General features: G+C 38.3%; 2 protein-coding genes across 2 annotated transcripts in view; one reads left to right on the top strand and one right to left on the bottom strand.

Annotated features, from left to right (window-relative positions):
• faf1 (Fas (TNFRSF6) associated factor 1) overlaps positions 1–2,516 on the bottom strand; it is a 62,306-nt gene extending 59,790 nt beyond the window's left edge. Inside the window, exon 1 of the mRNA XM_083940322.1 lies at positions 2,251–2,516. Within this exon, the coding sequence (XP_083796448.1) occupies positions 2,251–2,310 (60 nt within the window). The 5' untranslated portion in view covers positions 2,311–2,516. The remainder of the gene's footprint in view (positions 1–2,250) is intronic.
• A 2,246-nt stretch (positions 2,517–4,762) lies between these two features.
• cdkn2c (cyclin-dependent kinase inhibitor 2C (p18, inhibits CDK4)) lies at positions 4,763–12,272 on the top strand. The gene is made up of 4 exons (XM_083911030.1): positions 4,763–4,861; positions 7,003–7,120; positions 8,491–8,848; positions 12,144–12,272. Exons 1-4 carry the CDS (start codon positions 4,842–4,844, stop codon positions 12,146–12,148), a joined length of 501 nt encoding a protein of 166 aa, XP_083767156.1. The 5' UTR covers positions 4,763–4,841; the 3' UTR covers positions 12,149–12,272.
• Positions 12,273–13,769: the final 1,497 nt, after the last annotated feature.

Genomic DNA, 13,769 nt, shown 5'->3' on the forward strand with positions numbered 1-13,769 from the left:
TTTCTCCCTGATCCAACACACCTGATTCTAAAGATGTGCTTGTTGGGTAGCCAAAAGCTTTCATGTCACATTCCATTATTAGCCTGACATATAACTGCATAATATCTTAATTATTAAAACATATAAGGTGACTAAAAATGGCAACCATGTTTTCAGTTTCAGCAACCAAAAGCTAACACCTGGGTACCAGCCTGGCAACCCCTTATAAAAGTTAGTGCTGAGTCCTGTTATGTTTTACAAGTGTCAAATGGCACTCTGGCTGTCTTTAATAGGCAGTGCTGTTTGTTTAGAAGTTTACAACCTCTTTCTTGTAAAACAGAGCAATGAAAATATCTGGTAAACAATGCCATAATAATGTCATCTTTGAGCAACAATGCCATAATAATGTCATCTTTGAGCAACAATGCCATAATAATGTCATCTTTGAGCAACAAGTGCGCCACAAAATGAGGAACATTATGCCCAGTTGACATTATCCACTAAAGAGAAAGAGAATCTATATGTTGTTGTTGACATATCTATTACATTGTGCATGTTTATTTTTGTTTATTAATAAATGCAGTGAAGAGACATATGTTATATGTTGGGGGAGTGTTTTTTCTGTCTGAAGTCTATGTAATGCTATTTTAATCCATTACTCTATTATGGCTTATAAGAAATTACTGTTAAGCATTATTTCTTATTCAATTTTTGTTATATGAACATCTGACTCATGTAGCATAACTGACACAATGCATAATTAAACTCCCCAGTAATTACATAACACTTGAGGATACCTGCATGTATTTGACCTTGTGTGTCTGAACCACAGTGTCAGGAAGACACAACACTGATTGCAAAGGTGGAACCCTAGAAACTGTCTTAGCAACTTGTTGCCTGTTCTAATCTAAATGGATAGTGGAAACCTATAACTGGATGTGCGGGCACACACAGTACACAAAATGACTTGCAAAACTAGCAGATCCTCAGGGACACAACCTGGGTGTTGTTTCCATCTGATCTTATAAAAAATTTTTATAAATATACATTTTAAACATTTTAAAAGCATTTTAAAACTGCTGCCTAATGACTTTGTTTCTGTTTCAACTTTGTTTTTGTTTGTTGTTTTGATGTGTAAAGAAGGAAGCCACAAGAAATGTCATTGTACTAAGTATAATGACAATAAAGAAGATTCTGATTGTGATTTTGAAAACATGTACACCTGCACTGGTTAGGGGTGTGAACTCTGTTGATTCATAAAGGCTACAATAACAACCCCATGAGAGTGACACCACCAAAGAGTAGGCCTGTGGTTAAATATCCAAGTGTATATTTTAAAGGTAGAATGTCTTTAATTTTAGTTTAGATGTCATCAAGCATGGAAACCAACCACACAATGCGCTACAGAACACTGTACACCTGCGGGCTGTCACCATGATGAACAGTTAATACCAATAGTCCCGACAAAACCACTATAAAGAAACCTGTAACATTAATATTCCCATATTTATTCCAGCACCCCTTGCGCTCTGCACCATTGCACTATTGTCATTAAGTTTAAAAATGTCATTGTCCTGTGTAATTTATACTTATATTTACGTCTGAACATAGCAGTCAAATGTCTGTTTACCGTTGTTCATTTTCCTATCCTGGTTTTAGCTTTCTATTTTTATTTGTACACTGAGAGTGACAAAAGGCCGGAGTCAAACTCCTTATACGTGTTCACAATTACTTGACCATTAAAGTTGATTCTGATTCTTAAATAACTTCCAATTAAGAGTAGAAGCATAACTTGGTAAGCCGCCATTTTCACTTGATCAAAATATAGTAACCTACGTGCAAACTGGGCGTCAAAATCTGGTATCTTCGAGAGACACACGGTGTGTGTGGATTTAAACCCCTGACAGGACGAATGGCGATGTGTAAACAAGCTGACAGTAGCTCTCCTTTTGAGCTAACTACACTACCGTTATACGGCCATGCCAGCAAGCGTGAAACCAGCGAAACAAACATAAATTATTCTACTGTTTAGATTAGCAGGTTTGGCCGCAACCGTTAATCCAGTAGTTTTCAGCTAATAATAACTGCAGAATCAGTTAGCTGTCAGTTTGTTAGCACGGTGAGCTAACGTGCCACAGAAACAGAAGCTCTGCTTGTTTTCGACGCCAGTCAGTCAGGCTGTTTGTGCGGTTGTTGACAGTTAGCCCGAGACAATTCAACATAACACATAACTAACTAGTGACTATTTGGGGACACCTAAATGAAACGCACCTGAAAGTCGGCCAGGATCATTTCTCTATCCATGTTGCTCTCGACGCTCTCGGAGGCCATGGCAATGACTGGCTAAAAGCAATTCTTCTTCCACTGCCTCTCGTCGTTTTTATCGCCTCACAGAGGGACACTTGAGTATTAATAAAATATCTCGCTCAGACGTGGCGACGAGTGAGAGGTTGGCGAATTGTTAATATTCAGCTTCACCGGTGTTTTAACCGCTTCCGATAGAGAGAATCCTGTAAGGTAAACGTTACAGTGTTCAGTTATCTCGTATCATTATTGTCATCTAGTCCATTGCTTTACGGCTGACGTAAAGTCTTCTTCTTCTTCTTCGTTTGGTCTAGAGGCAGTTTTGTATTCCAAAATGTTGCGTTACTGCCGCCTAGTGGCCAGAAAAACAACTACAAAAATGATCCTTTCTGATTTAAAAGAGAAATGGAGAGCAGGTTTTCCCCACCCCTCATCCAATCGTTTTATAAACTAGGCTTGTCAATATAGGACCAAAGAAGGTCTGACAGCCTCTCTGAATAAGCCCTGCACTTTGCTCTTCGTCTTCTTCTTCGTCTTTATACTTTAACGGCAGCCGGCATCCGTAATATTGCATTGCTGCCGCCCTCTGGAACTATACTATTACTGTGCCGTCTTCATGTTAAATGTTTTATAGTCCCCTCAAGAAGCCAAACAGCCATTTTACTAATTTTTCCTTCCCTCATCTTACTTTGCCGAGGGGGCATTTTTTGCAAAAATCACAGGAAATAATAAGTTGATAAACAAACATTGATCTATTTATCAGATACATTTCTTTAAGTGAAAGGCCTGTAACTCGTCTTTCTTTGTGCTAATAAATACTTTATTTTCAAATTAACTGACTTATTAACTTAACGTATTAACTAATTTAACTTGGCTCAGCAACCCCAGGTCAGTTGCAGGGGCGTTCCTAAGATTTGAGGACATTCTGGGCTTATATAGCCTCCTCTAGAGAGGGGGGGGTATTTTTTATAGAATTATCTACATTCAAGGTTTTAAAAAAATCCTTGTGTGAATCAATGTATTTTCATTGTGAATGAGAATATGAATTGCTGGCCACCTGGTACTCAATTGTGGGACATATTTGGCAGGCAGGCGGTACATTGATTATCACTGCTCTGGAATCTTTTCTCTCAGATTTCTGAAATAAAGTGGCTGCAGATGTTGTAAAAGCTGAGTCCAGGGGGTGAGGTGGATAGTTTTAAACATGACCTTTTTACATGCTTTAGCCACGAAAAGACATTAGATAATTTTCTCCATGTTTAGCAGGGTTATTTCACTCTGTATTTTAAAATCTAATGCGCCTCCAAGGTCAGACTAATTGCGCCTGTAGTCTTTTTTATCCCACTTTTGAGAGCCATTGACCAAAAAGCAGGCCAGGGAGAGAATAAAAATGACGGCAGGTGGGTCCATGGATGTTGATCTATCTGGTCCCCGATCAGATGCAGCACTTGGGTCTGAGCACAAACAGTATTTCATGGATTTGCCAACAGTCCGTGTAAATCTCAGGATTAGGTTAACTATGTATCGTTCAGAGCATTAGGTATCTTCAGATAGACAGTGCAAGGGCAGGGATTGACTATTTGCACAGACAACAAACAGGCACGTGCCGTAGCCCTGCCGCTAACGCGCTTAAATGTCAGGCAAATAGCACAAGAGGAAATGGCAATTATAAATGCGCATGACGACACATGCTCGTTTCATTTCTGGCATCAAAAAAGCGCAAGAGCACCCTTTGCGTCTTTACGCACAGCCACTTTTACGCACTATGGTGCGTAGATTAAGGTTATTGACGGTTTACGTCTGAGAGCGCCAATCATGTGACCCGATTTGACCTTATTCCTTTTTCTTCCAGCGATGCCATACAGTACTAAATCACACTATCTCGTTAATAAGTCTGTATACGTTTGATGTATAAATAATGTCAAAGTCCGCATGTCCCGTGGGTTCTCTAAAAGTGGCGCATGTATTATGTCTGTGTGCGTCTACAGTGAATTACTACGCACCTGATCTCAGCGCTGCACATGGACACCACTGAGGTAATATACAGTTCCATCACTAGAGGGCGGCATGTTGAAAGGAAAATGAAAGATGCTGCCCGTGGCTGATGAAACCATAAACAGCCTCTCTTGCTCTTTCACTAGAAGTCATAAATACAGATGATGATGAAGCTGAAGAGGGACGCGCTGATTATATGGACATGCTTCACTGTGAGTGCGTCACTGGAATAAAACCTCTGTATCACAGCAACGAACGAGGGCATCTTCAGCCTATCGCCGTTGCGTTGTTACAGCATCACAAGCTCAGCTAAGACCGCCTATCATTTAGCTCCTATCCAATCACGCCATCGTGTTTTTTGGGTGGGTATAGTTCAAAATTTAGTTTCTCTGCTAAACTGTAAAGGCAAACTCTCTCTCTCCTCCAGCCTAATCTACTCTCCGAATGAACCATAGGCTACTTTGTAATGTCAGTGGCGATTTTTCAGGAGTTTTATAATGTTTGGATATTTAGCCTGCATCACATTTTGAAAGATATTCAAGCGGACATCGATGTGACACTGCATGGAGGATCATCGTATTCGGTAGGTGTATCTCCTCTCGTCATCTCGTCAGCCCCTGCATTTTGACATCAAAATGACAGCCGAATGGGCAGAATATAGTGTTTAATGTTTTTTATATTATTTAAGGTTTTTATACCAAACACAAATGCGAAATTAGATTATTTTGGCGGGATGTCCAAGTTTGACTTCTGATCTAAATCTTACCCTATCATTATCCTAGTGGATATTTCGCAGATAAACCTAGTAACCCCCGCCCCCTTAAAAGAAAAAAGAAAGAAAGAGAGAAAATGATGAGCCGGGAAAGGAACACAGCCCTGGTGTGTGGCTTCAAAGAGCAGTGAATCCTATCACTAGATGGCACCAGATGTCCAGTTACATTGAGGTCTTATATCACGTTTAAAGTAAGGTGGGTGTTTGTTTGTTTTTTTCAAATAGGCCTATCAATCCTACAGGTGTAAGCATAGATTACTAGAGTTATTATAGCTGCAGGTAGGTTAGGCTATATCCTATATCTACATATATACAATAATGTTTAGACCAAATACGTGTTGCCTCTGTGGGTCTTCTATAGGTTAAAGAAACGCATAAAGTTCAGTCGATTAAATTCATAATCTGTCGCGGATCATTCGCTGAACATCAGATCGCAAAGCCGTGAAGACTGCGAGATGGCAACAAACCGGGAAATGATTGTTTGCTTGTTTTTACATTGTTTCCATATCATTATTTATGACCTACAATGCCTTAAACTGAATCGAGTATGCCAATCACTCAGAGGAGGTGGGATGTGCAGCTGTATTGCGTAAAATAATCTCAAAGGTATTGGATACCAATCAATTTGAATTTGGAGTTAAAACGCAGATCATATTTTAGATGGATCCATTGCCCGCCTGGATACTGAATCATTAGTATACTATGAGGTGTGAAAGTAGAGGCGTATCATAAGTTCCCCTGTGTTAAATGCATGGCTGCAAATTCTTGGAAGGCTGGGTAAAAGTAAAAAGTAAGTCAAAATAATCGATAACCAATATATCTCCTTGTTCAGTCTGTTAGCACTGGAGAGAAGATGAAACATGATAGTGTAATAGGGCTGGGCGATACGGCCCAAATTCAAGATTCAAGATTCAAGAAGCTTTATTTATCCCGAGGGAAATTATTGTGCAACAGTTTCAATACAAAGGTGGGAAAGGATCAGAGTGACAATAAGCTAACATAAATCAAATCAAAATAGACAAAAGACAGAGTGCAACAGACATTGTGGTTAAACGTAGGTATATACAATATACAACAATACGCACTGTGCAGTTTAGCAGCAGATTGAAATAAAATGAGTACAAACTAAATAAGTGATAAGGAGCGATAAGTGATAACAGGGTTAAAGAAAATGAAGCAGCATTTCTTACAGATCTAAGTTACAGTAAAGTACAGTAAAGTGTAGAAATCTGCTATCCTGATAACAGCAGATGTTAAGATATAGCATTTTTTTCCCCTGGTAATTTAAATGAAAAGTACCAAGTGATTTTCTCATATAACGAAGAACTTTAATTCAAAATGAACACAACAGAGTGGTTTTATAAAGTGTGAGAGCCTCAATCCTCAAATGATATCCCCTCAAAATGTTTCACATCAGAGAGAGCTACATATGTCTTATAATAGAATAATAGAACTGTATTCATGTATTATTTCCACATTTTAACATATTGAAGGGCATGTGGCTAGAGTATTTATTTATTACATAATTACCCTATGTTTTATTGTCATTACCATAATCACATCTATTCGTTCTTATTTACTTGTTGTTTTTGTTCTGATTCTTCTTTTCAAGCAAATCATTTTGTCATGCCAATAAAGCAAATTGAAATAGAGAGGGGAGGGGGTGTATTCCTACTCCCTCACCAATCAATAATACAAAACTATGACATTAAAATGAAATTAAACATTTTGCATATAGCCTCCCCAAAAAATAATTTTCAGTAAGCTACTTTTAGGTATTTGGAGTATTTTTCCACAGTCCCAGAGTGGCATATGCAGGTCAAGCACATGTCAGGGTGGGGGGAGGTGCCAAAGAGATATATTTGATCAGACTTCCTTTCTGGATTACAGTTTTTGGTCACACGGCCTGTCAGAACCTTGGATCCTATCTCTTTATATTTTTCTCCCACAAGAATGACTGATGCACTCTGCAATGCCTCTGCCAGAGGAAACCTACCAGAAGTGTTGCTTTTGCTGCAAAGTGGAGCAGAAGTTAATGGCTTTAATACGTACAACAGGACTGCACTGCAGGTTGGTATTAACCACTTTCTTATTAGATTGTGTTGAAGTGGACTTGGAAAAGTAGTTTTGTTCATAGTAAACTTTGTGTAGACACTAATGTTGCAAGCAGCATGTTTGACTTCCTTATCTGTTGTGCTGTTGTACAGGCTGTAGGATCTAATTGTAGTTTATCTTCAAATATCCAGTAGATTTTATTTACCGTTATATAAAATGAAACAATATAAATCGATGTAAATCGTTTTAAATTAAGACATCTGTGGACAGATGGCAGAGGAGTTTGGACTTTGTATATCTGATCTAAATACACCAAGTCAAAATAGCTCCATTGTTTAACAAAATCGTTTTGAAAGTCATAGTTTTGCTGGAATTAATTATTTCACGTCAGATTATCATAAATGTATAGATTAGTGTGAATATCAGTAGTTTTAATAACACAATAAGAGGTCCTTTGTCACTATCAGTTTCACACCTAAATGCATTAAGTTCCAACATAGATTTTGCACTTGATCCTGAGAAAGAAGCTATTCGGTTATAATTTATATAAGAAATATTCATATGTATGTAATATTACAATGAAGGAAATGTGATTTATTTGAAGGACAATGGTAGAGAGTGAGACAGGAAAAAAAACAAAATGGTGGTGATGAGAAAATGGTGAGTGAGGACTGTGGTTACACAATGTGCCTGTTTCCACTTGAATTCTCTACACGCCTTGATATTTTTTTTGCACAGAAGTCATGCAGGCGAAATTGAATAATATAGCCTAATACAGATGTTACTATTGGCACTGCTGCTCATTTTAATGATAAAAACAATGGAGTGGAGTCATTTTAGTCTCCTCATCTTAATAATAAATCTGATTTATGAATCACATTTCATATGCAGCCCTTGTTTTGTTTGTTTAAAAAAAAAAGCTGCATCACTCCTTGATCCTATTTTTATCTAAGCCACATTGTCGACAGGCCTAATAATAACAATAAATAGTAGTAGTAGTAGTAGTTGTAGTAGTAGTAATAGTATAACTATATCACCCTTCAAAGCCTAAGTGCAGTAAATAATTACAATAACAATAAATTCTGGCTTTAAAGTTTGTTTACTGTCCACACAAATAGTTTACACATGATAGATTATGGTTACTGGTTTGCCGTGGTGTCATTTTCGTCCAAATCCCTTTTAATCCAATCATAACCTGCATATTTTTAGGGTCATATCTGTGCAGAAATCATGTTGCTCCTGATTTGGTATACTGCATTCAGTCTTAGGGCAGTGTAACCTATAGCTTATATGTGTTCTGACCAGTTGTAACACTCAAATGCTCACTTAAATGTCTCATTCCTCCATCTTCTGTCTGTTTTCCTCCTCCTCCTGTCTCCCCTCAGGTGGTGATGTTGGGGAACGCCGCCCTGGTCGAGGCTCTTCTCGTGGCGGGGGCGAGCGTCAATGTACCCGACCCGGTCCACAATCTCACCGTGACGCACGACGCTGCGCGCGAGGGATTCATAGATTCTGTGCGCGTGTTGGTGGAACACGGGGCAGATATAAACCTCGCGGATGAGAGAGGTAACCTGCCGCTGCACCTGGCCGCCAGGGAGGGCCATCTGGAGGTGGTCCAGCTGCTGATGGGACGCACCGCGAACCCCCAAGCGCCCAACAGCCTGGGATACACCGCCGGACAGCTCGCGCACCTATACAACAAGGTGGACACCGCGAAGTACATCGACGACTATTTGAGCTCACGTGAGTGGTCTGTATTGTAAGTTCTTTTTTCTTGTAATGTCTTTCAATAAAATAGCTTCCTGCCCACGAATCCAAGTATTTTAGCCTATATTTTCGATTCACTCGCTGTGTCACATACAGAAAAATGCTCGAATCTTTTTACTGCTGAAGAAGTATTACTTTTTATAGTCTATATAAAGCTGTGTTGGCCTGCTTGTTTCGAAGTAATCAGAGGAGTAGTGTCGCTATGCTTTTTCGAAATGAGAATATTTCTGTTAATTCACCAGAGCAAAGAAAAACCCACCGGAGAGAACTGTATGACCTAGTGTATAATGGTTCAGTACTTTAGACATTTGCCTCCGATGATGCCTCACATTGGCTCTTATATGAGAATAAAAAAAATATAATTAAAACAAAACGAATATGATATGTAGAGATTTCATTTAGATTGATGGTACTCGGTCACAACCAATTATTGGTTAAAAAGTAAAGCAATAACAGCAAGAAAAAAGGTCAACATCAGTATATAACAGTGAACAGTGCTGAATTTAAAGCAATGTGCGTCTTATTCATTTCATTATATATTTATATACATATCCACTGATAATGATAACACAAAGGAAGTAACGGCTGCCTTTTATAATGTATATATTATATATTGTATATTATAATTTTATAATATATATATATATGATGTCTGGGCACATTTTAGACCAGGTATAACATGGATTCTCAGCATACTGTCTGTCTTTTTTTATCTTCTGTTAGATTTATAAACCTAAAACTGAAAAATATTACCAACGTATATGACATTATAAAAGGCAGCAGTTACTTCCTTTGTGTTATCATTATCAGTGTGAGTATGTGTGTGTGTGTGTGTGTGTGTGTGTGTGTGTGTGTGTGTGTCTGCTTTTTAGGTGCAGTTGACAATAGTCACTCTCATCTTATTCATCAGGGGAAACGATCATTCATCTGCACTTCTGTTGTTATATTCTTTTATAAACTGGCATTAACTGCATGTAGCATTTTAGAAAAATCCAGTGCTAATACAGCTGTACCACTTCTGATCTCTGCACATGTGCAGGAGGAACATTTAAAGAGAATATTGTGTTACCTATAACATCTAAAAATGTGAAAATCAAGCCTTGTTGATTAATGATCCCCTATGTTTCCGCACCAACCTTTCAGCCTGACTTTGAACTCTCTAATGTCATCACAATATGCTCGACAGCGCCATTTACATGTTATGATGTGACTATGAAAGGGAAGTATTGAATCCAATGAATCATTTAGCTGCCACCCATTTGAAAGTGTGATTTTGGCCTTGCTTTCATGTTCATGTTGTGATTATTGCTGAATAAAGGTTATCAGTTTGATTACACTAGTTTCAAAATCCAATACATATCAGCCCCATATATATATATTTATATAGAGGCCTAGTCACGGTTGGCTTCAGCCTGCACCACGAGGCCTGCTTTGCAGAAAAGCAGAAGCTGCTCCATTAAAAAAAAAAAAAAAAAAGCTTCAACCTCGATTTAACTGCCAGAAACAGAATCGAAAGTGAAAGTCGTCTTGATGTGGCTCCTCAGCTCAGTTGTTTGTCTCTGTGTCCGTGTGATTCTGGGACTTATCAGGGAAGAGACAAGACGTTTTAGTTTATTAGTAGGCACTAGTAGTAATATAGTATATTTAGTTTATAGCAGTTTGGTTTGTTTGTGCACAGATGTGTTAAATCAACCATTAAACCACTAGGCTCGTTTGAAGCTGTTACTAAAAAGTTGTGAGCACATTTAATGAGAATAATTCGAGAGATTATTTTTGACTTTTTTTTTGTTGTGCAGTTAAAATACAAAGACTACACACACACACGTTTGCCATTCAACCTAATTATTTAAAATCTAAAGTTGTGTGGAATTTACCATGTGTAAAGATGAATTAAATAAAGCTCATGATGCGAATCTTTACTGCTCTGTTTGAATCGAATCGTATTTGATAAAGGCTGATGAATGAAAGCTCTATAATTAGCTGAAGGCTTTAAATAGTCGAGTCGTGTTGCAGCTATGTGGCCTATATACCTTTCCAACGGATTTCCATTGCTAGGCAAAAGCCTTGGTCCTTAATAACTTCCTCTCAGCTGATGTCATTCACATACACTGTAACAGGAAATAAACTAGGACTGTTTATGTTTACATCTTTGAAAGGGTCCATACCCTAAGCATGTCAGCTCAGAGTCTGACCTTAGGTCATCTTAACCTGTAACCTCTTTTTTTTGACGTGACTACATTATATGCATTCCCTTTCAAAAACAGAAGGATGAAATAGGCTGTGATAAAAGGTAACATTTATTTTAGAGGGTTGTCTTTACACTCCCCTCATGATTCATGAGCAAGTGTGAACGCGCATCTCTCTGCCGGCCTCACACTATTGTCTATTGTAAATGAACAGCAGCATACTGTCAATGCACCATAATATGAATGCATAATATCAGTAGGCTACATTAATAAAGTTAGGGGAGTTAGCATTTTGAATCGGAGTGTGGATCATTTCTACGGAGGCCGCGATTTAGTTTTCACTGTCTCCTCAAAGTTCTCGACATTTCTGTTGTGATTTGTGTCATTTTAATCCTCCTATCTGAGTGCAGGTGAAACCAAAACGTTGCGTGAGCGATGCGTTATAATTTCACGTGAGCTTTTTGTTCTCATAGGCCTATCATTTCTCCTCTAAATCCTTAATATTTAAACTCATTTCCCCCGTAAGCACTAGAAACGGTCGCAGCTTTGCCCAGGTGACACCGGGTGACCCGACACTGTTGAAATGTGTCTCTTATTAGCCGAGGACGTGTTTCTAACCATGCAAATGTCCTTGTGTGACTTCTTGAGTGCACAGCAGGCCTGTCTAGGGTGGGCAGGATATTTTATTAACCAACCAGAAAAAAAGAGAAAAGAAAGAGGAGGAGTCAACCATATATGGACCTGAAGCCGGGAGTCGTTTTTGCTGTATAGAGTCTGGATTGGCTGGACCGTGTGAGGAGGAGACAAGACCTGAGGCAATGAGCGAGTCCGTCCAGTCCAACCTGAAGAGACTCTTTCTAACTGTATTTTTAATAGAATAGGTGCGGTTCTAAGGCGGTTTCCTCTACTTTCAATTTTCCTTTATTTTTTTTATCAACAAAGTCATATGGTTATTTTTTATTTTAGTCCCATGGATCTGTGTAGTCTACCCTCATCTTATGTGTTATTGCATTATTGTCACTTAGTGTTTGTATTTGCATGAAGATAAATCCAACTCTATTATTTTCTCTCTCTCTCACACACAGACTAATGGAAGAGGAGGATGGAGACGGGACCCTCGTATGCGTCTGCTTTGCTGCTTCTGTCTTAAGCATTTCGTCATTTCTTCGTTTGTTATATTTCTGTAAGACCTTAATAAATCAGCTGCACTTAGAGAGAAAGTGTGTGGACAAACTCCATTTGCTGCTTATCGAGATAAGGGAGATCAACTACAGCAAAACACAAATGCTCACTTTGGATGCCAACATGTTTTTTAAAAGTTCAATACGATTGATAAATATATTGATCAGAATTATGTTTGGTTATAGTATTTTTTGGCTTCTGTCGTTGTTTGAGAGCCACCTTGATATATTATCACGTTGTATTTTGTCATTGTGAACACAGGCAGTTAGAGTTACAGTTGCATGCTGTGTTTCAGAGCCCGGAATTGTGGACACGTGTGACATTAAACTCAGGAAAATTATAAGATCATAATAATGCATTACAGGTGCATATTAAAGCATCTGAATATCGTGGGAAAATTTTAATATGTTTGTCATTCATATCAGAAAGTGAAGATTGTATATATTCTAGACTCATTACATGCGAACTAAAACGTTTCAAGCATTTTAATGAATTCATTATTTTTATTTAATTTTTATTCTGATAATTACTGCCTACGGATAAAGAAATAAATAGAAAAAATCTATCTCAAAATATTATAATATCATTTTGAGTAATTTCAAGTTTGAGTAAATCACTATTTATGCAGTATAAACGCCCTGAATATTTAAGTCAGGTTCAGTACACACAACCACAGTCATGGGGAGACAGTTGTCCAGAAGACGCTCGTTGACGCCTTAAGATCATTGCGGAAAAAGGGCCTCGCTGTTCGCAGGTAACATATCGGCTGTGACGCTGCGTCAAAGAAGGATTCATTCAACTCCTACTGTGGCTTTTAAGGATTCTGCATTTTATTTTAAACGTGGAAAACACGAGGACAAAATCCTGTCTCTCTCCCTTTCTTTCTTTCTCGGCTGGCAGATTCGTGTGAATGTGAAAACTAAAAATATTACCAATATACCACCTATTGCATATTGCATAGGCAATGTGACGGAATAAAAGGCAGAGATGACTCCGTTCTTTCCATTATCTGTGTGTGTGTGTGTCTGTGTGTGTGTGTGTGTGTGTGTGTGTGTGTGTGTGTGTGTGTGTGTGTGTGTGTGTGTGTGTGCGCGCGCGTGTGCTTTTTAGTCAGAATTTAGTTAGAATATTCAGACAGAAATTACTTTCAATGCAGTCATCAGGGAAATAAGGTAATTCATCTACAGAACCTCTGTTGCTGTAACATTTATAAACTGGCATTTATATAAACTAAGCATTTTTGAAAAATCCAGTGCCAATACAGCTGGTCCACTTCTGAACCATGCACATGTTAAGATTAGCTGAATGAAAATTTAAAGAGGATCCTAGTTTTTATTTTTCATTTTTTCACCTATAACTTCATTTGACTGGAGAAGTATTTATTTGTAAGAACATGAGCAAGCAAGCAGCACAGCCTGGAGTTGTAAAGGTAGCCTAAATATGATCAAAGAATCAAAAGGGGGATTTGAAGTGAGGCAGGTATTTTTGCTTATGGTGCCAAAGTGTCTGTCCCACAATATGGTGGCTTC

This window comes from Echiichthys vipera (assembly GCF_963691815.1).
Source record: "Echiichthys vipera genome assembly, chromosome: 3".
Taxonomy (NCBI): domain Eukaryota; kingdom Metazoa; phylum Chordata; class Actinopteri; order Perciformes; family Trachinidae; genus Echiichthys; species Echiichthys vipera.